This window comes from Schistocerca gregaria, chromosome 5 (genome assembly GCF_023897955.1).
Source record: "Schistocerca gregaria isolate iqSchGreg1 chromosome 5, iqSchGreg1.2, whole genome shotgun sequence".
NCBI lineage: Eukaryota > Metazoa > Arthropoda > Insecta > Orthoptera > Acrididae > Schistocerca > Schistocerca gregaria.
This window is the reverse complement of record NC_064924.1, coordinates 235,765,553-235,787,809: the sequence shown is the minus strand read 5'-3', so window position 1 is coordinate 235,787,809 and position 22,257 is coordinate 235,765,553. Positions and strand designations below refer to the sequence as shown.

General features: G+C 42.0%; 1 protein-coding gene across 6 annotated transcripts in view; it reads right to left on the bottom strand.

Moving 5' to 3' along the window:
- The window catches only part of LOC126272075 (high affinity cAMP-specific and IBMX-insensitive 3',5'-cyclic phosphodiesterase 8), a 1,931,196-nt gene that overhangs the window by 262,179 nt on the left and 1,646,760 nt on the right, over positions 1–22,257 (bottom strand). For all 6 annotated transcript variants that reach the window (XM_049974623.1, XM_049974624.1, XM_049974622.1 and 3 more), the window contains one exon: positions 4,496–4,806. In XM_049974623.1, the coding sequence (XP_049830580.1) occupies positions 4,496–4,806 (311 nt within the window). The remainder of the gene's footprint in view (positions 1–4,495; positions 4,807–22,257) is intronic.

Sequence of the window (22,257 nt, the reverse complement as noted above, 5' to 3'; positions counted from 1 at the left end):
AGATGTTAATTTTTACGTAACATAGTATACTGCACTTTTATAGGAACGTTGAGATTATTTACAACTTTCTGAATATTAAAGTATCACTGGATATAGACAAATTTAGAACACTCTACATTTCGAGTACATAGTCTCGATGTTAAAGTTCAGCATAAAATTTGAAATAAACTGCTGCCCTGTCTAGGATCATTCTGTCGTCTTAATCGTTCATAACGAACTGGGGCGGGCCTCCTGCTCGGCTCTATATCAGCGGTGGCGTTGCGAAGCTGAGACAAGGTGTGGCTTCGCCAGCGCCTCCCATTCGTCGGTGCACTATGAATCGAGACATTGTTATCTTCTGTCGTATCGATGAGAGGTGCCGACTTTGTTGCAACACCGCGATCTTTGGACGACACCACAGGAGGCCTCTTCTGTAGGTATCTGAAGTGCAGCCTTGCACTGAAGTGAAACGTGGACGATAAGCAGTTCAAAGGAGCAGGAAACAGAAGCTTTTGAAAATGTGCTGCTATAGAAGAAATTTGATGACCGAATGGGTATATCATGTAACCAATGAGGAGTATGGAATCGAATCGGAGAGGAAGAAATTTATGGCACAACTTGACTGAAAGGAGGACTCTGTTTATAGAGCACAGCCTGAAGCTTCAAGGAATCGTCATTTGGGTATTGCAGGAAAGTGTGGGGATCAAAAATTGTAGAGAGAGGTGAAGAGATGAAGACCGTAAAAAGGTTAAAATGGATGTGGCAGTCAAATGAATATGAGACACACGGAAAAAGGCAATTAAAATGCTTACTTCAAAAGCAAACGCCATAACTTTTTATACATTTATCTCATTGTAAGACAAGATGATCAACGCCTTCATGGAATAATAATTGTTGTTGCTAGGGTACAATGATTGCACCCGGGCGTACATCTGTTCTTTCGAAACAAATCTACGGCCACGGATGTCTTTCATCAGGGAACGAAAAATATGGAAATCGCATGGGGAGAGGTTGGGACTATCTGCAGGATGTGTTAGGGCTTCCCAGATAAACTTGTTTAGCGTGGTCGAAACAACCTTGGCAGCATGTAAGTCCTCATGGGTGGAGTCATGGTTCCGTAGGGAACCGCAAACATTTTTCCATGAAGGCACTACCGTCTACTTCCACAGTGGGATAAATGTATTAGCAATTATGGCGATTATTATTGAAATAACAAACAGTTCACTTACCTTTTCCCATAATCTCGTTTTCATTTGACTGCCCCTTGTACGCTCCAGTAGTTATTCAGAGGTGAAGAAGGTTTGTACAGGATAGGGTAATGTGGAGAGCTGCATAAAACCAGGCTGCAGACTGAAAACCACAACAAGAGCATACGACATCCATCGTTCGGAAAAATAGAGCGTATAAAAATGTGATATGTAGAGCCCACGAAGAGGGATTTCCAATCCAGGTTTGTTTTCACATTAACATGAACAATCCCACCTTCTACTATTCTCTTCAGAATATAAGTATAATTCTTCCAAACTTTCCACTCGATCTCTTCAACAAACAATATTACTTATGTCTTACCAGATTCATAACTACCAAAACTAAACATATCAGTCACTGGCATATAAACATTGTACTTTTTTTTATAATATTCTCAATTAAAGTGGTTTTCCCTACACTCATATACGAGGGTGAGTCAAATGAAAACCTTAAATTTGCAATAACAAATCGAAATTTCCCGCCGTTATCCTGTAAGTTGGTATGCGTGCTACAAACAGCGTGCAGAATGGCCTATAGGTGGCAGCATAGTGCACATGCACACACACACACCATAGCAGCATCAGTATAAAGATGGCCGCCTCACTTGTGACTTGCATCAGGGAAGAACAGCGTTCTGTTATTCGGTTTTTGCGTATTGGATGTGTGAAACCTATTAAAATTCATCGACGAATGAAGGTTCAGCACGGTGATGCATGTTTGTCACACCAGCAAGTCTACGAATGGAGTAGGAAGTTCGCAAATGGTGTGACTTCAGTGGAAGATGCTCCTCGTCCAGGTCAGGCACAACGAGTTGTGACTCCACAGAACATTGCAGCAGTTGAAGCCATAGTGAAGGAAAACCGCTGAGTGACGCTGAATGACATTGTGGCATGTATACAGATTTGTCATCGGTCAGCACCCCAAATTGTGCATGATGTGCTCCAGTTTCACAAAGTGACTGCAAGATGGGTGCCACGGCAGCTGACTCCTGATGCTTGTGAAGAACTTCTTCGGCGCTTTGAACGAGAAGGTGATAGCTTCCTTGCAAGAATCGTTACTGGGGACAAAACCTGGATTCACTTCCACCAACCGGAAACGAAGAGAGCGAGCAAGGAATGGCGCCATTCGTCATCACCAAAACCAAAGAAGTTTCGAACAGAACCATCAGCAGCGAAGGTTATGCTGACTCTCTTTCAGGACGAAACAGGCTTCATTTTGGAGCATTACATACCTAGAGGGACCACTGTCACCAGTGAATCATACACAGATCTTCTAAAAAATCGTCTGCGGCCTGCAATCAAATCAAAGCGATGGGGTTGCTGTAGCAGGTGTCCTTTTGCAACATGACAATGCAAGGACCCACACTGCACGTACAACAGTTGCAACAATCACAGATCTGCATTTTGAGTGTCTTCCTCATCCACCATACTCACCAGACCTTGCCCCAAGTGATTTCCATATGTTTGGACCATTCAAAGACGCAATGGAAGAAAGGAGTTCCGTTCTGATGAATAGGTACGCCACGCGGTGCATGAGTGGTTGAGTGAACTACCAAAATAATTTTTTTCTAAAGCAATTTATGTACTTTGTAAGCTCTGGAGGACTTGCGTTGAACGTGGGGGAGATTATGTTGAAAAGTGATACAGCTTTATACCACTTCTGCACAATAAATAACATATTAAAAATATTTAAGGCTTTCATTTGACTTACCCTAGTAACTGTACAGGTAAAGCTGTGGTTCGTACTACAAACGCTGGCATTGTACCAAGATACCACTTCACTTGCTCAACCAGTTAACAGATAAGAGTAATTTATAAAAGGTCTTACAAGCTTCTTCTTTGACTGAAAAGATAGAACAAACCTTTCTATAACATTTAATTTGTGACTGAAGTGATATATAAATGAAGGTTAAGGGCATTGGCTCACAGGTCGTGGTTGACGATTCTTGTGTATCTGTTGGTGGTATTTCTAATTTTACCATGACAAAGGTTGATGCTTTCGGTCAAAGATCAGGATGGCTTACAGTGGCTATTGTTCACTGTGGTGGTATTGAGAGAATTGGTGGCCTTCAAAGTATTAATAATCGTAACACTATTAGTTACCATACTTTTAATATTGGTGAAGTTTACAGTAAGGACTCTGGTACTTCCTTATTTGTATTTTACAATGCCTTTCATTGTTAGGACACGTAGTCGTCAAGGATGACGAGGATGAACTGTTTAAGTATGGCGTAAGGGTCATGACATGTATGAAAGTCTAAATTTTTGTTGTTGATTTGACTTAGTATTATCATAAATATACAGGGTGTTACAAAAAAGTACGGCCAAACTTTCAGGAAACATTCCTCACACACAAAGGAAGAAAATATGATATGTGGACATGTGTACGAAAACGCTTACTTTCCATGTTAGAGCTCATTTTATTACTTCTCTTCAAATCACATTAATCATGGAATGGAAACACACAGCAACAGAACGTACCAGCGTGACTTCAAACACTTTGTTACAGGAAATGTTCAAAATGTCCTTCGTTAGCGAGGATACATGCATGCACCCTCTGTCGCATGGAATCCCTGATGCGCTGATGCAGCCCTGGAGAATGGCATATTGTATGACAGCCGTCCACAATACGAGCACGAAGACTCTCTACATTTGGTACCGGGGTTGCGTAGACAAGAGCTTTCAAATGCCCCCATAAATGAAAGTCAAGAGGGTTGAGGTCAGGAGAACGTGGAGGCCAAGGAATTGGTCCGCCTCTGCCAATCCATCGGTCACCAAATCTGTTGTTGAGAAGCTTACGAACACTTGGACTGAAATGTGCAGGAGCTCCATCGTGCATGAATCACATGTTGCGTCGTACTTGTAAAGGCACATGTTCTAGCAGCACAGGTAGAGTATCCCGTATGAAATCATGATAACGTGCTGCACTGAGCGTAGGTGGAAGAAACTAAAATCAGCTCTAACATGGAAATTACGCGTTTCCAGGCACATGTCCACGTAACATCTTTTCTTTATTTGTGTGTGGGAAATGTTTCCTGAACGTACTAATCTTGCTAAAGCCGAGAAGCGATTCTTCTTGGTTTTGTAGCTCTCAGGGGCACCCTGCAATGCTCTCTGTGAGTCGCGTGCAGAATACGTAGTCTTCCGCGCTATAGTGGTGTACTTAGTGTATGTGCCGGCAGTCTAACACTATCATAACGGTCGCACTTTGATTTTTTTAACTAAAACTTTTTGAGTGTTTTCTGAGTGGCGACCGTGCCAGGACTGACCTGCCGGTGATGGCGACGGGCAGCACGCGGCAGGCGAGTGGCACGGGAGGCGGGGTGGCTGCGGCGGTCGTCTCGCCGCCGGCGCTGCCAGCGGTGGGGGTGGCGATGGGGGCGGTGATGGCGGCGGTGGAGGCGGAGGCGGCGGCCGGGCCCTTGCGCGGCCACGCCACCGTGCCCTCCCACTCGCGGCCGCGGCTCAACTGCTGGAACATCAGCTCCTTGCCCTCCATCTGGTTCAGCTCCAGCACGTTCCGCCCCAGCAGCTCGCGCTGGCTGTAGCCCGATATCTTCTCGCCGGCGCGATTCACGTACTGCAAGAAAACAAAATACTCTTACCAGTTAACGGAACCAATTAATCATCATTTAGTTTTGAAACAGTTTCAAAGGCCGCGTTTTCAGACAAAATTACAGGATTTAATGTCCACCTGTTACGCAAATAACTGTTTTTAGGGTTGCATGCGTTAATAACTTAAACAGAACCCTTGTAAGACTACTATGTTGTCCGTCTGCCTGTCCACTTCTTAAGGGGAACGTAGGCGAAGCGATCAAAATTGCAATAAAAAATATTGGATCTATGGATCTACATTTACTACATTGTATTGAAATTTCAATTCCTGAACATTACTTTCCAATTTCGCCCCTAAGTGTGATTAAAAATAATAATGTGTAAAAGTTTGCACGGGGCCATGGCCTTTTCTTGTTTTGCATTTCGTCATACTATTCATTCCTGTAGTGTTTTTTTCCAGTTTCATGCAGTCACAATGAGGAGAACGTTTCGGTGTTTAGCACATTCAGAGCTTCTACAGAATTCATCCAAGGGATGGTTTGCAACAGCAACAATAGCAGCTTGTCTCCGTTCTGTGCGTCTTTCAGCTTTTCTCTTCATTTCTTTATAGGTGTTACATCCCATTTCTTTCACGATTTGATCCATGTACCTCAGCCATGGTCTTCCTCTTGGTCTTCTCCCCTTGACATATCCCTTTATGATTGTGTTCATGAGCCCTTTATGTCTTAATAGATGGCCTGTAAATTGTACTCTTCTTTTAATAATGAAACTCCAGAAGCTTCTCTTCTCACCTGCTCTTTCCAGAACCACTTCGTTTGTGACCTTGTCGATACATTTTATTTTGAGCATGCGTCTATAGCAACACATTTCAAAAGAATTTAGCTTCTGGTCTTCCTCTGTCCCAAGAGTCCATGTTTCACACCCATAGCATGCCACACTCCACACGTATGATTTCAAAAATCTTTTCCTTATTTCAAGGCTGATGCTCTTAGATGTTAAGATGTTTTTCTTCTTGTTAAAAGCAGCCTTTCCTTGAGCAATTCTGCTTCTCACTTCTGCCTTGCTCCTTCCATCCCTGGTAATATTACTGCCCAGATAAGTAAATTTATCAACTTGTTCAAGCAATTTCCAGAATGAGATTTTCACTCTGCAGCGGAGTGTGCGCTGATATGAAACTTCTTGGCAGATTAAAACTGTGTGCCCGACCGAGACTCGAACTCGAGACCTTTGCCTTTCGCGGGCAAGTGCTCTACCATCTGAGCTACCGAAGCACAACTCACGCCCGGTACTCACAGCTTTCAGGAGTGCTAGTTCTACAAGGTTCGCAGGAGAGCTTCTGTAAAGTTTGGAAGGTAGGAGACGATGTACTGGCAGAAGTAAAGCTGTGAGTAGCGGGCGTGAGTCGTGCTTCGGTAGCTCAGATGGTAGAGCACTATCCCGCGAAAGGCAAAGGTCCCGAGTTCGAGTCTCGGTCGGGCACACAGTTTTAATCTGCCAGGAAGTTTCATATCAGCGCACACTCCGCTGCAGAGTGCATATCTCATTCTGGAAACATCCCCCAGGCTGTGGCTAAGCCATGTCTCCACAATATCCTTTCTTTCAGGAGTGCTAGTTCTGCAAGGTTCGCAGGAGAGCGTCTGTAAAGTTTGGAAGGTAGGAGACGAGGTACTGGCAGAAGTAAAGCTGTGAGTGCCGGGCGTGAGTCGTGCTTCGGTAGCTCAGATGACAGCCGGCACGGTAGCTCAGCGTGTTCGGTCAGAGGGTTATGCGCTCTCTGTAATAAAAAAACTGAGTTAATCGATCATCAACGAACTTAAACGGATGCCGTACGGCGTCCGCCCCGAACAGACGCAACGAACAAAAGCGAACAAAATGGGATTAAAAAAAAAAAAAATGGTAGAGCACTTGCCTGCGAAAGGCAAAGGTCCCGAGTTCGAGTCTCGGTCGGACACACAGTTTTAATCTGCCAGGAAGTGTTCAAGCAATTCATTGCCTACATGAACTTGGACTTTCACCTGATCTTTTTTTGTCGCATGCCATTACTTTTATTTTTGCTTTATTAATTCTCATATTGTATTCTTCTCCCATAGCTTTATCCATTCTATTCAGTAGGACTACAAGATCTTCTTCACTTTCTGCTAGGACAGCTATATCATCGGCATATCTTATCATATCTATTCGTTGGCCATGAATTACTACACCTGTCTGTTAATTTTCCCTTACATTTTTCAGCGCCTCTTCAATGTATAGGTTAAAGATTACAGGGGATAGCGCGCAATCTTGTCGAACACCTTTCCGTATCTGCACCTCCTCTTGTTTTGTCCGTCCACGGATAACTGCTGTCTCGTTTTTGTACAAGTTTCTTATCATTTTTCTATTTTTATAGTCTAAGCATGGAAAAACTCAAAATCCTAATGAAATTTACAATTCTTTGATAGGAAAACCATGCAATAAGACAACATTTGTTTCCGGAATTGCTGACGAATTTGCAGTGTATTGTTTATAGTTTTTAACTGTGCTTATCTTGACAGGCTACGGACTCTACAGAGGTTAGGAGTTGATCCAGGAGTTTTCACACTGCCGATATTGAAACAAATCGATAACAGGAGAAATCGGGCAGCTGACATTATTGTTACTCAATTACAAAATTAGGTTAACTTAAGAAGAGAAGCAAAGAAAAGAGAGCTTGAGGATGAAGACCAGAATCCTTATCGTTTACACCAGTTCACACAGATCATGTGAGGCCTAGTAGAAACATGCCAAATCTTTGATTCAGGTTTCCCATAACTTACATTTTCGTAACTTTATGTACCTTTTCCTCAATAATCAGTGCCTTTATAGACTTAATTTTGGTATGGAATTAGTCAATACTATAGTGAAACATTCTGTGTAAAAATTTTTCATTTACTTCTATAGTACGACACTTATGTAAGAGAAAAGCCTTAAGATTTGATATTTTCTTTTCACAGAGATTTGAAGAGTAGTAAAAATATAGCAAAAGGAGATATCAATACTCTGTTTTCCAGATGTTTGTAATCATAGTATATCAAACTTTATGCAAAAATATTAATTAAGCCCCCACTTAAGACAGTTTTGCATTTTTCAAAAATGAGGAAAGGTATCAAGTTGAAATTTGCGTTAAATACTAAGGTCTTGGTTCCCTTGGTGGTGTAAAAATTTTAAGCTTCTAAATTACGGTGGTTCAGGAAAACAGACTGGGAGAGTGGAGTTGCGAGAAGTAAACAGAGCAACAGGCAAGAGCAACGGAAAGAGCGGAGGCAATCCCAGACGTCGGCGCATTTAGACCTGAGAGAGGCAGCAAGCAGCTGTAACAGCAGGCCATCAGCTGCGTGGGAGGAGTTATACCCTTTTACTGAACAGGATGGTAGTGTAAAATTTTTAGTATGTCACAAAGTTATATAAAGGAAAGTAGATAAAGAAATTCATTTTAAGACGTCATTACGCAGTAAACCACGCGGTAGATTACGTCAAATATGTTGACTACGAACGAAAGGCAATAATGTCTGAACTGAACGCTAGCTTTCCAAATGACATAAAGTAGCACATAATAATAAGTTTTTTCTGTAATATGGTGGCAGTGGAAGGAATGAAGCAAAACTGCTTAGATTCAACAATTACCATGCCAGTTTTGAAAGCTTATGTTACTTATATTATTTGATATAAATATTTCATATTACTTGCAAGTTGTTGATCATCCTGGAAGATATTCTTCTGTGCGGATTATTTACAGAATTTCTCATTAGATAGCTGTGCCGTTTAAGCTATTTGCTAAAGAGGAATCTATTAAAAGTGCCTTGTAGAAGCGACGGAAGAGCTGTACCCACAAGCGGTTCCGCAGCTACAGTTCGTGTCACTTCCTCGTGCCACTGTAATGTGCTGAATTCAAGAATTAGCAGAAGAGTTGGAGGCTCATCTGACAATGGATGCTAAAGACAGTGTTACATTTTCTTTGACCTCGTATTACTCTTCTTCACTTGTCAGATACAGCATAGCAGGTAATTTTCATTAGGAAAGTAAACAAAATGCTGCAATTTCGCGAAGAGGTGTTAGAACTTACCTCACTGAAAGACATAAAAACGGGTCAAGACACGTTAGATGCACTTGAAACGGTTATCGGGAAATTTGGTCTGCCGTGGGAATTACTAACTTCCGTGGCAACTGATGGTGCTCCTGCTATGACTGGCGAAATCGGTGGCGTTGTAGCACACGTCGAGCGAAACATGAAGAACCTTGATCTCCTGGTTATCCCTATAATTGCCTAATTCATCAACAACGTTTGTGTTCCACAAGCATAATACTGAATAAATTAATGAGTCTGGTTGTAAAAATCACTAATTTTATTCCAGTAAAATGATTCATTTATCGCTTGTTCAATTCGATTCTGGACGATATCGGTTGTAAATATGGAGATTCACCTTATCGCTTTGAGGTTAGCTGGCTCAGTCGTGCAGAAATTATCATCATGAAACTGCACCAAGAAATATAGTTATCCATGGAAATGAAGGAAGAAAGTATTCCTGAACTGTCGGGGACAGATGGATTTGTGATTTATACTTTTTAGTTGATGTGACAGGGCATCTTCGCGTCTTGCGCGTGTCACTTCAAGGGGGGGGGGGGGGGCATTAAAGACGAGCTGTTGCTCTGGAAAAGGCAGCTGGAGGCGAGAAACGTCTCTTACTTCCCGAAACTGTCAGCATTAACAAACTTTGCCAGTGCTACATATTTTGCAGACTATACAGAACTTTAAAGAAAACTGCGTACTGAATTTGAAACAAGATTCACTGATATTTCGCGCTTGGAAACAGATTTAGGAGTTTTCGCTGCCCCGTACTCTTTGGACACCGATTCTGTAAGCCACCCTCTTCAAACGGAAATCATAGATCTTTAGTGCAATTCAGAATTGAAAGATACACTAAAGCTCATTTTTTAATTTCAATGCACCCAATAAAGGTCTAATACCGTGGGTAAGGTTGAGGAAGCAAAGGAATAGTACAACCGTTGTACACATGTTATGATTTTTGTTTGTGGTCATCGACATACAATAGCACCCAACAAAGAATGTTGTGTACGCAAACGTTATGCACCTATCTGATATGTTTGTTTACCTATTTGCCGACGGACGCCGCACCTGTGCACCTGCGTTGCCCCCTGTAGTAATTTGATGTTCGAAGTGAACGGCAAGCATTGCTACGATACATAACATGTGGTTCCTGCACGTCAGTTCCTTCGTGACATTGAAATGTGCATATCGCTAGTATGGCTGCACGAGTGGAGATATCCATAGAAAAACGTGCTACAATTGCAGCACTTAGCCAAGTAGGTTTATCTATTCGCCAAATTTCGAAACAGCGTAGTGTGTCTATAGGGGGAGTGCAATACGCCCTTCAGCGCCAGAAGACAACAGGTGGCAATAAGGACAGGACGCCCTCGTAAAACAGCTAAAAGTGATGATAAATATATCGGAATTACCAGTAAGAGAAATAGATTCAAAACAGCGTCCCAAGTTCGTGCAGAATTGGTAGAAATGAACACGAAACAATATCTGTTGCAATAGTAAAAAGGATACTGACTAAAGCCGGCTTCAAAGGATATGTCGCAACACGAAAACCCCTTCTAAGGTCCATAAATAAACAGAAGAGACTTGAATGGGCTAGAAAACACCATAATTGGACATAGGAACAGTGGACGAAAATGTTATTCATCGATGAATCAAAGTTCGAGATTTCTGGAACCAGAAGGAGAATAATTGTTCGTCGATTTGTAGGGGAAATGGTAGCTCAGCAGTGTGTTCTACCTACAGTTAAACACGGTGGAGGTATTATTGTGATTTGGGGATGTTTTGCCGGAGATAGAATTGGCGACATTGTGAAAATAGAAGGATGTGTGGATCAAAAGCAGTACTATCGCATACTTGATTATGATGCAATACGAAGTGGGTTGCGCTTAATAGGGAAAGGGTTTATCTTACAACACGATAGTGACCTGAAACATCGGTCGGCATAAAGTACTGAATGATATGGCATGGCCGTCCGAAAGACCCGATTGTAATCCCATTGAAATGGTCTCGGATGGAGTCGACAGATGTATCAGGGAAGTTAGTATATCCAGCAACGAACTTCTCTGGAATATTGTTAAGGATGTGTGGAATCATATATATTCACACCTACAAAAACTGATTGACCGCATGCCTCGAGTTTGTGAATTAGTCATTAAATCCAAAGGAGGATACTCTGATGAAAGCAAAATATAATGACTGTGATTGTATTATACTTATATATGAGGAAGATAATTTAATTATAGCCGCGCGGGATTAGCCGAGCGGTCTAAGGCGCTTCATTAATGGACTGTGCGGCAGATCCCGGCGGAGGTTCGAGTCCTCCCTCGGGCAGTGGTGTGTGTTTGTCTTTCGGATAATTTAGGTTAAGTAGTGTGTAAGCTTAACGACTGATGACCTTAGCAGTTAAGTCCTATAAGATGTCACATACATTTTTAATATAATTATATTTTGTGAGAAATAGCGTTTAATTTGTGTTGTAAATTTGAAATACCAGGGTGTATTGAAATTAATGAGCGGTAGTGTAGATGTCAGAGACTTCAAGCGACTTTCACAAACATTTGTGTTACCCCCAACTTCAGAGCAGTCCTTTTCGCTAATAAAACTGTAAAACACGACTGGGATGGTACATATCGGATTATCATCTGAAATGTGTTTTGAGACCGAGCTGTGGTGAAGCAGTCATTCCCAACACTGAAGCCCTTACGCAAAGAAAAGTAAATAAATGTCGAAAGAGTAATACAAAACTGAGGGGGATTAATTTCGTATATTTTCTTTGTTATTCAGTTTCCTGGTTTTGCCTTCCAGTTTGTCCATTTTTCTTTACTGCCAATGTTTTATTGAATTTAAAAACCTTTTTGGCATTAAGACTATTGTAATAACCATCTTCATTGAATCTTCGACGTGTTTAATCAGAATTGTGATCCCTTTTTACGGTTTATTTAGTCTGCCTATCCCCAGTTGCTCAACAGAGTATTGATTTACTTGAGAATTAACAATTTCACATGCTGTCTTCTAGTTACGACAGGACAGATTCCCACAAAAGAAGAGTAAAGTGCTCCGTGTTCCTGCTCGCGAAGCTCCGACAGAGCCGGAGCAAAGAGCGGAATCACGCTACGCCTTAAAGCGGTACTTTGGATGGCCCTGTTCCAAGTCAACGAAATCAAAAGATACCACCATGTACGTCAGATATTTTGGTACTTGAAAACTGACTAATAAAAGCCTATAAATGAACCACCCATGTACACGAACACAATTAAGTTTGAACAGAACCCTCAGAGCGTGATTCCTACTCGCACTTGTCCGTACCCAACCTTTCTGCATCATCAATGGGTATCCTTTATTCAGTTCTGTAAAATGGAGACATTATTTTTAAGTAATAATTAATCTGATGAAATAAGGCCTAAAACCATCTTCTCTCTCTCTCTCTCTCTCTCTCTCTCTCTCACACACACACACACACACACATACACACATACACACACACACACACACACACACACACACACACACACACACACACACACAGGGGCGCGCTGCAGAGAGAGAAAGAGAGAGAGAGAGATAGTAAAAGAAAGTTCAACTATGGCACCAAGCTGATTCTGAGTAAAAGTGAGCATCAGCAGGGATGAACAGATAGCAACAACATAAACATTGTGTTTTGTATACTGCAAGAATGTTACTTTTGATTAAAGTTTTGTAAAAACAGTTTTCGTGTTTGTATGTGCATTTCCACTGCAGATGAGAATGGAGATGAGAGCGGATAGTTCGAAAGCTAACAGTAAGTAATCCCGAAACATAGTCGGGAAATATTTTCGCACAACAAAATTAAGTATTTTGTTAACTTGCCAACCAAACTCACAGTAACTCCATTTAATTGCAGATGACAAGCTACCAATATGCAGAAATGTACAGATTATCCAATATAACCCAACGGTGTACAAAAAGTAAGGTAAAGACAACAACACGGAGAAACTGCTTTTAGGTCTAATATCTTATGAATAATTGTCACTTAAAACGTGTTTACATTTTACAGGACTGAAAAAGAATACCTACTGCGATGGCACAAAGGTGCTAAAAAGTGTTTGGGCTTACATAAGAAACAGTTATTTGCGTAGCAGGTGGACTTGTAATCCAACAATTAAGGGAACCAACTTTGTCGCAACGACAGCCTTGTAGAAAATTTTATCGGTCTTCTTGCCGCTACAAATTAGAGTAAACATTCGAGTTTCCGACAATAACTTCCATCGTCTTCTTCAGGAGAACCTAATTGTCGTGATTGTGTTTTCCTCCCTGTATTTTTATTTCAGCCCCTCTTAAAACACGGGTATGAGGGTATTTTGGCAGAGGGAACCCGTGGTATCCAGTCGCCAGTTACAGAGTTATTTCTTTTCGTTCGATCTCTTACATCCAAATACCTCTGTATCCACACTGGACTGAAAATATCAGCAAAAGAGGGCAAATGTCCACTCTATGCGCTGTGTGTATTTTCTGGAAACAAAATTCGTCCCATTCACTGACGATCCTTGCTACTGACAAGATACTTGACCTCTCGCTCTCAAGCTTGCATTGAGCATTAGTCGGCCACAATATTATTGCACCTGGGAATGACGGCGCTTCCGTCAGCACATAGCGCGCTTTTATCCCGATATTTCAAGAGGACACGCTGAAAAATTTGATAATCTGCTCACAGTTGTCTTGAAATCATACACAGTGCGAGGCACATTCCTTGGTCTCTAATGCAATTGTTTACTCTGACGTCAGTGTGTTTCTCGTAGCGGTTATGCAAGTCCAAGTCCAATAGTATCGTGGTCAGGTAGTATTGTTAGGTTTATTTTCTGGCTTGTTTCTCCGGCAGTACCAGCTGTTAGTGGTGCACAGCACCTCAGATAGGTTTACTGAATGAAAGGTTGGCTGATGCGCAGTCCATGTATGGGTTCATTGAATGCAAGGGAAGAGCGAAGCAACGACTCTAGAGTAAGATGTTCGCTCAGTGACAGAAACCACGTTGCGGTACTTAAGCATCTGAGGGTTTTGGAGATGGCAGATTACAGACTTTTCCACAGTGAAGGTGTTCTCACAGAAAGAAAGATAATTTGGGTAACAAACTGAAAAAAAAATCATAGTTATAGTATTGCTCTGTAGTGAGTGACCGGACACGACGGGTCCATTATACTAAAATAGAAAGTATCCATGAACAACCTCCGAAATTTCATCGGAAGAGTTCGTGTTCACCTTATGTATACTGGGTGAATCACTTAATACTTGCACCGCAAATATTGCGGTAATGGAAAGTGCTACAGATGTGCGGTTTTCACCGTACGGACTGGTAACCAGGGGCTCCTATTGTTAACCAATAACTAGATTGCAATAGTAATTAGAAAGTGTATTTTTTATACAAACACGCTTTTCAAATCGAACAGTGCCTATTGACATTAGCAACCTGAAAATAGGGCAAATTAGAATGTCAATGCGCGTCGTTTAGGAGCTATCGTATTTTGAAAAGTTCCCACACCAACACTTGTTCAATACCTGTGGTAGCACACACTAAAGAACAACTCAAGTGGACACAATAGTTATGTGGAGTCTGACCAATAACGAGATAGATGATCATCACAGGTTGTGTTCAGAATGACAAACGGCAGCGGCGAAACACTCTTCCACTCTGGTATGGAACGCCTTCCGCACACATTCTAGTACATCAGCGGAGATGTCCGAGCAAGCTGCAGAAATACGTCGTTGCATGCCATCGGGTGTGGTAGTTATGCCCTTGTGGACAGCGTCTTGCAGTTTTTCCCACAGAAAAAAGTCTACAGGCGTCAAATCCAGAGAACGAGCCAGCCAAGATACAAGCCCTGCGATTGCAATCCAAAGATTTGGAAACAATTCGTGAAGGCATGTTGTAGTACATTGTGAACTATGGGTTGGATAGCCATCATGTTGGTAACACAGGTTCCTTCTAGTCTGTCGAGGAACGTCTTCTAGCATACGCGGAAAATGGTGTGTTTGGAGGCTACGATACCTGTGCGCGTTCTGTGTTCCGTCTATGAAAAACGGGCCCGTGAGTTGATGGATCACTACCCTAAACCACACGTTTACACTTCACGGACGCTGACGTTCCACCTGACGAAGTCAACGGCGGTTGTCAACAGAGTAATAGTGCAAGTTTCGGTGGTTTACCTGCCCATGGCTGGTAAATGTGGCTTTATCAATAAAAAAGATACGTGATACATCATGAGTATCCTGTATTAATGCCCCTGTACAGAAGTTAACACGATTCTCGTAATCACTTCCATAAATAATTGCCGAGGAGGTTGACGTCTTTTTGGATATCTTGTCGCATAGACCATAGAAGAACGAACTGCATTTATCCTACACTTTCCATACATCGTAAGGACGTCGGCTTTTTCTGGATTGGTAAATCTAAATCGTCCACTCATGACCTACAGCTTGGACTGTCACATACTGACTAGCAAGTTGCAGTGTATTAAAAAAATGGCTCCAAGCACTATGGGATTTAACATCTGAGGTCATAATTCCTCTAGACTTAGAACTACTTAAACCTAACTAACCTTAGGACATGACACACACCCATGCCCGAGGCAGGATTGGAACCTACGACCGTAGCAGTAGCGCGGTTCCGGACTGAAGCGCCTAGAACCGCTCGACCACAGCGGCCGGCGCAGTGCATTCAGCGAACATATATGCTCACTGTAAGCAAACAAACAACATCGTACCTAGCAAATACGCAGGTTGACAGACGCAAACAAGTGTCGGAGCAAAAACCTTTCAAAATATTATGTCTGTTAACAACACGTAGTATACTCCTTCAACAAACACCACTGACACCCTAATTTACCCTACTTTTAGTTTGTTGATGTCAATAGGCGTTGTTCCATTTAAAAAAGTGTATGTCCGCTCAATAAATACACTTTATAAGTATTATTACAATCTGCTGATTGACCAACGATACGAGCCTATGACTACCAATAAATTCTGTGAAAATCACACTTGAATAGCACTTTCCATTTTCGCAATTTTTGCGATGCAAGTTTTAGGTGATTCACCGTATATAGAACGTAACAAAATTACACTAATAAACTTCAAACAATTTTACGAATCGAGGGCAAAACCAATGTCCGGGATCGTCAACCATCGATAGTACAGACTTCGAAGTTAGAGGGTTAACGCCACTCTCTAGAGAACGCTTTCGGGTGCTAGAGTGAACTAGTACACCTACTCATTACAAACAGAACTACTCGCAATGGGAATCCGAGCTGCTTCTACGTGTCTAATGACCCCGTTGTCGACGGGACGTTAAAGACTAATCTCTTCCTCATCTACTCGCAATGGACCTGACAAAACGCTGCTGGATGGCGCTGAAACCATCCACACCTATCGTAACATCACGGTGGTGCGAACACACTCATCTTCACTGCCGAGCGGCAGCCATGTAACTTCGACTCTCATTAAGTGACGTTTCTGGTCGTCGTTTATCCTCCTCAATTTCCTGTTCAGAATATTCTCTGTTAATTACACATAGTTTATAAACAAGAATAGCCCTATCTTAGTTGAGGTTTTCTTAAAAGAAAAAAACCGACGTTTGATGATATGTGCACTACTGGCGATTAAAATTGCTACACCAAGAAGAAATGAAGATGATAAACGAGTATTCATTGGACAAATATATTATACTAGAACTGACATGTGATTACATTTTCACGCAATTTGGGTGCATAGATCCTGAGAAATCAGTACCCAGAACAACCACCTCTGGCCGCAGTAACGGCCTTGATACGCCTGGGCATTGAGTCAAACAGAGATTGGATGGCGTGTTCAGGTACAGCTGCCCATGCAGCTTCTACACGATACCACAGTTCATCAAGAGTACTGACTGGCGTATCGTGACGAGCCAGTTGCTCGGCCACCATTGACCAGACGTTTTCAATTGGTGAGAGATCTGGAGAATGTGCCGGGCGGATCAGAGGTCGAACATTTTCTGTATCCAGAAAGGCCCGTACAGGACCTGCAACATGCGGTTATGCATTATCCAGCAGAAATGTGGGGTTTCGCAGGGATCGAATGAAGGGTGGAGCCACGGGTCGCAACACATCTGAAATGTAACGTCCACTTTTCAAAGTGCTGTCAATGCGAACAAGAGGTGACCGAGACGTGTAACCAATGGTACCCCATGCCATCACGCCGGGTGATACGCCAGTATGGCGATGAAGAATACAGGCTTCCAATGTGCGTTCACCGCGATGTCGATAAACACGGATGCGACCATAAAGATGCTGTAAACGGAACCTGGATTCATCGGAAAAAATGACGTTTTGCCATTCGTGCACCCAGGTTCGTCGTTAAGTACACCATCGCAGGCGCTGCTGTCCGTGATGCAGCGTCAAGGGTAACCGCAACCATGGTGTCCGAGCTGATAGTCCATGCTGCTGCAAACGTCGTCGAACTGTTCGTGCAGATGGTTGTTGTCTTACAAACGTCCCCATCTCTTGACTCAGGGATCGAGACGTGTCTGCACGATCCGTTACAGCCATGCGGATATGATTCCTGTCATCTCGACTGCTAGTCATACGAGGCCGTTGGGATCCCACACGGCGTTCCGTATTACCCTCCTGAACCCACCGACTCTATATTCTACTAACAGTCATTGGATGTCGACCAACGCAATGACCAATTTTGCGACACGGTAAACCGCAATCGCGATTGGCTACAATCCGACCTTTATCAAAGTCGGAAACGTGATGGTACGCATTTCACCTCCTTACACGAGGCATCACAACAACGTTTCACCAGGCAACACCGGTCAACTGATGTTTGTGTATGAGAAATCGGTTGGAAACGTTCCTCATGTCAGCACGTTGTAGGTGTCGCCACCGGCGCCAACCTTGTGTGAATGATCTGAAAAGCTAATCATTTGCATATCATAGCATCTTCTTCCTGTCGGTTAAGTATCGCGTCTGTAGCACGTCATCTCGTGGTGTAGCAATTTTAGTAGCCAGTAGTGTAGATGGCCTTAACATGATGAGGATGTGTAATAGTATTTCTGAAGTATATTGGCTGGAAACGATGGGAATGAGGATATCGAGCCAAGCTGTCGGAAAGAGAGCGAGAGGTGTTGAGACAAAAATGAGTATTCTGCTAAAGGATGGGTAGATCTCTGGACGGATTTCGTGGTCAAGTGGTTAAAGTTTCGTTGCGTTAGGAAGTGAAGAGTGTTCAGTTCTATGGTTGGGGAATGTTTTGGCGCAAGTGTGGCATATTGCGAGGGTTGGTAATCATCGAGAAAAACAATTGAGTTGTTCGTGTCAAATTTGACGACCAATGTAGGTGAATTTCTTGACTGTCTCCCAACGCCAAGAGACCGCTTCAATGCAGTACTAAGATTACAGTCGTTGTTCCGGTCAAAACTACCGCTGAACATTCAGATCTCTACGGCCTCTGACAAGAGTTTTTTTTTCACCTCTGGGTCCCTGAAATTTCTAACACTACTTGTCTATACGGAATCAGCTATATTGATCTATCAATCTGTTCTGCAGGCCACAAACGAAATGGACACATCTTCATGAATAAACATAAAATTGTGTTTAATTAAACAAAAATCTCGTTCCATGTATCAGCTTACTGGGACTCTGTATGTCGTCAAACAGGCTGCAGGAGGCCAGAGGACACAACAGGAACTGTCACTGGGACACTGGCGCTGCATAGAAGCGAGGCCTCGGGGTTGAGGGACATCACAGAAATTTACCAAGTTGTTACGCACCAAAGGGAGCGCCCAGGCAAATAGAAAAAGCTGCAGTTTTAATTCTAATTAGTCTCGGAAACAAGAACGGGGACGCTTTAAACATTTTACAACGTACTCTGAAAAGTAAATAAGCATGGAGAGATGGTACACAGTTTTTTATGGGAAGTATCTTATTCGAATTGTGGCAAGGACAAAATTCTCATGTGGCACAGAGGTGGCGTAAATACCAATGAAAATATCTTTTTCATTAGGTACAAGCTGCGTTTTAGCGTACATAAAGTGTCGTTTAATTTTCAGAATTTTTTGGTTCTACCCCATTTTACAATAATCGTGTAATGTGTGTTTTGCGTTTCTTCATTTTTGACAGTTAATAAAGAGGCGACTGATTTCAGACGCGCCCTTACTTCTCTTGAAGACGACTCATTTCGACATGCACAATTAAACTAAAAATGGCGATTTTTTGTATCTTGTTCACTAACTGCATCTCTTCGGAACTCTTATTTTCTGCTTCTCAGGGAGCAACCGTCCTGCGTTTAGAAAGTGTGTGACCACACATTAAAACATTGACAAAGTGGACCATACTGGACGACAGAAGTTAAAATATATCAACTAGTATCTGCCGTAGACACTTTAGAGGAAAGAGTGCGGTACACTATTTGTGAAAAATTAATTATGAAAATTATTTTGGGCAAGATGTGCTTCGTATACAATGAATGCTGATTAAATGCGAAAGCGAATGCCTCAACAATGTTTGCAACGTTTTAAAAATAATCCTTTCCATGTCATTGCCCAATTTGTTATTGCTCATGAGACGCTATGAATTTTTTCTTTTTATCTTTTTTCTTTTCTCTTTTTTTGTTTTGTTTCAGGAAGCACAAACAACTGAGGTCATACGCGCTCGTGTCATAATCTTAGATCATCAAGAAGTAAAAGAACTTAAAAGTGACTATACGTTAAGTCTAATCGACGGAAGGAAAGAGTACTAAGAAAAAAGGCTTCCTCTTAGAGACAGCAGAGGTCCCGAACCAAATATTAAATTTCCTTCGCCACACTGCTACGAAGGATAAAAACATGTCAGTGTTTTACAGAATACAAAAGGATTTCTTTTTCTTGCAGGGAGAAAAATAAATTACTGTATAAGTCTTTTGCACCAGCAGAATGAAAATCTTCCTGACATTAACCCTGTACACAGTCTGGAGCAGCGCGACCGCTTCGGTGCAGGTTCGAATCTTGCCTCGTGCATGGATGTGTGTGCTCAGAGCCATTAACCCTGTGCGCATGACCGAGACGTGAACCCCTCATCTCCTACCGACTGAACTATCGACAGCTTCAGTTCTCCCAGTATTTCCCTCACACTTCCCAAAGTTCATGGAAGCTCTCCTGTACATTTTGATGGAACTGTATTACGGGGAGAAAGGACACAGCAGAGAAATGGCTTAGCCACAACTTAAGTATTCTTTCCAGAACAAATCTTTCAGACTGTTTTATTTTGAAATTTCCTGACACATTAAAATCGTCAATGTAGGTTTTGAATCATATTTTGGTAGTTCAGCCAGTAAGAATATTGCCCAAGTAAGTCAACGATCGGTGTTCAGTTACTGCTCAGACTCAAAAGCTCAAAAGCTTAATCTGCCAGAAGGTTAAGAAAGGTGCACACTCCGCTTCAGGGTGGAATATTCACAGTGAAAAACATTTTTCATCAGAACAATGCACCTACACTTGAAAGTGCTTCAGCAACTGGAAAAGTAATCTGAAATACTAATTACTGGAAATACACGATATCCAGCACAATTGGGACCCTTTCACATCCACGTCTTCTAAAATAAATTTGTGAAGATAGGGGGAGGGGGAGAAACGCAGAAAGAAATTTATTGACTTAATGTCAGACTATATAGAAAAATAAGTACATTTATTTCGTGTATATTTCTGACAAGACAAAATGTTTCTCTTGTGCTCGTCGTTCAGGTCGCTGCTACGCTACTAAAACTCTCCGAGCAGCTGCTGCTTGTCCATGTAATTAACACAGTGCAGTACCTATGTTACTTTTATTATAGAGATTTGTATTCGGAGAAATATTTTCAACAAATCTGACATGCACCGATGAAGGAAGCAGATCCGTCTAATATTCTTCGAATGGAAAACCTGAGGCCTAATCGTTTGTGCAAGATGCCCATTTGGTGCAACTTGTTTCCGTTATTTGATTAAGTATGATGATGACTCGTATCAAGCTTTTTTCCCTAAAGATAAGTGTTGTTAGCTACTGCGCAATCTATATCAATAATAACTGTAATTTATGAGAGTAGTAAAGATAAGAAAGATAACACCAAATCAGTTTCGGTGAAAATAAGGAAAAACGGTAACACTGGCAAAGACTTTTTCGTTGCAATTTTTTAAATTAAAACACGAGGCTATTAGGCTTCCATCTATGGTCAAATGGATTCCTGGACATCTTTCCTCAGCGAACTGTGAATGCTAGTCGTTTAAGTTGTTAATGTGATCATTTAAAGGTAACTGTGTGCCGGTTGTGAAGCCAAGAGTGTCATTCGATTTTTGTAACCTCTGAAGTAAAAACCTGGAGAGATTTATCGTCAACTTTAGAAAATGAACAAAAGAAATTAAATAATATTATTTGAAATGTTTTGCAATACCTGCCTTCAGCGTGCCGCTGCAAGAAGTCTTCATTAGTTCGAATAGTCGCCCATAGTTCATTCCGGATCTACATCTACATCAACATGATCACTCTGCAATTCACATTTAAGTGCTTGGCAGAGGGTTCATCGAACCACAATCATACTATCTCTCTACCATTCCACTCCCTAACAGTGCGCGGAAAAACGAACACCTAAACCTTTCTGTTCGAGCTCTGATTTCTCTCATTTTATTTTGATGATCATTCCTACCTATGTAGGTTGGGCTCAACAAAATATTTTCGCATTCGAAAGAGAAAGTTGGTGACTGAAATTTCGTAAATAGATCTCGCCGCGACGAACAACGTCTTTGCTTTAATGACCTCCATCCCAACTCGCTTATCATACCTGCCACACTCTCTCCCCAATTACGTGATAATACAAAACGAGATGCCCTTTTTTGCACCCTTTCGATGTCCTCCGTCAATCCCACCTGGTAAGGATCCCACACCGCGCAGCTACATTCTAACAGAGGACGAACGAGTGTAGTGCAAGCTATCTCTTTAGTGGACTTGTTGCATCTTCTAAGTGTCCTGTCAATGAAACGCAACCTTTGGCTCGCCTTCCCAACAATATTATCTATGTGGTCTTTCCAGCTGAAGTTGTTCGTAATTTTAACACCCAAGTACTTAGTTGAATTGACAGCCTTGAGAATTGTACTATTTATCGAGTAATCGAATTTCAACGGATTTCGTTTGGAACTCATGTGTATCACCTCACACTTTTCGTTATTTACCGTCAGCTGCCACCTGCCACACCATACAGCAATCTTTTCTAAATCGCTTTGCAACTGATACTGTTCTCCGGATGACCTTACTAGACGGTAAATTACAGCATCATTTGCGAACAACCTAATAGAACTGCTCAGATTGTCACCCAGGTCATTTATATAGATCAGAAACAACAGAGGTCCCAGGACGCTTCCCTGGGGAACACCTGATATCACTTCAGTTT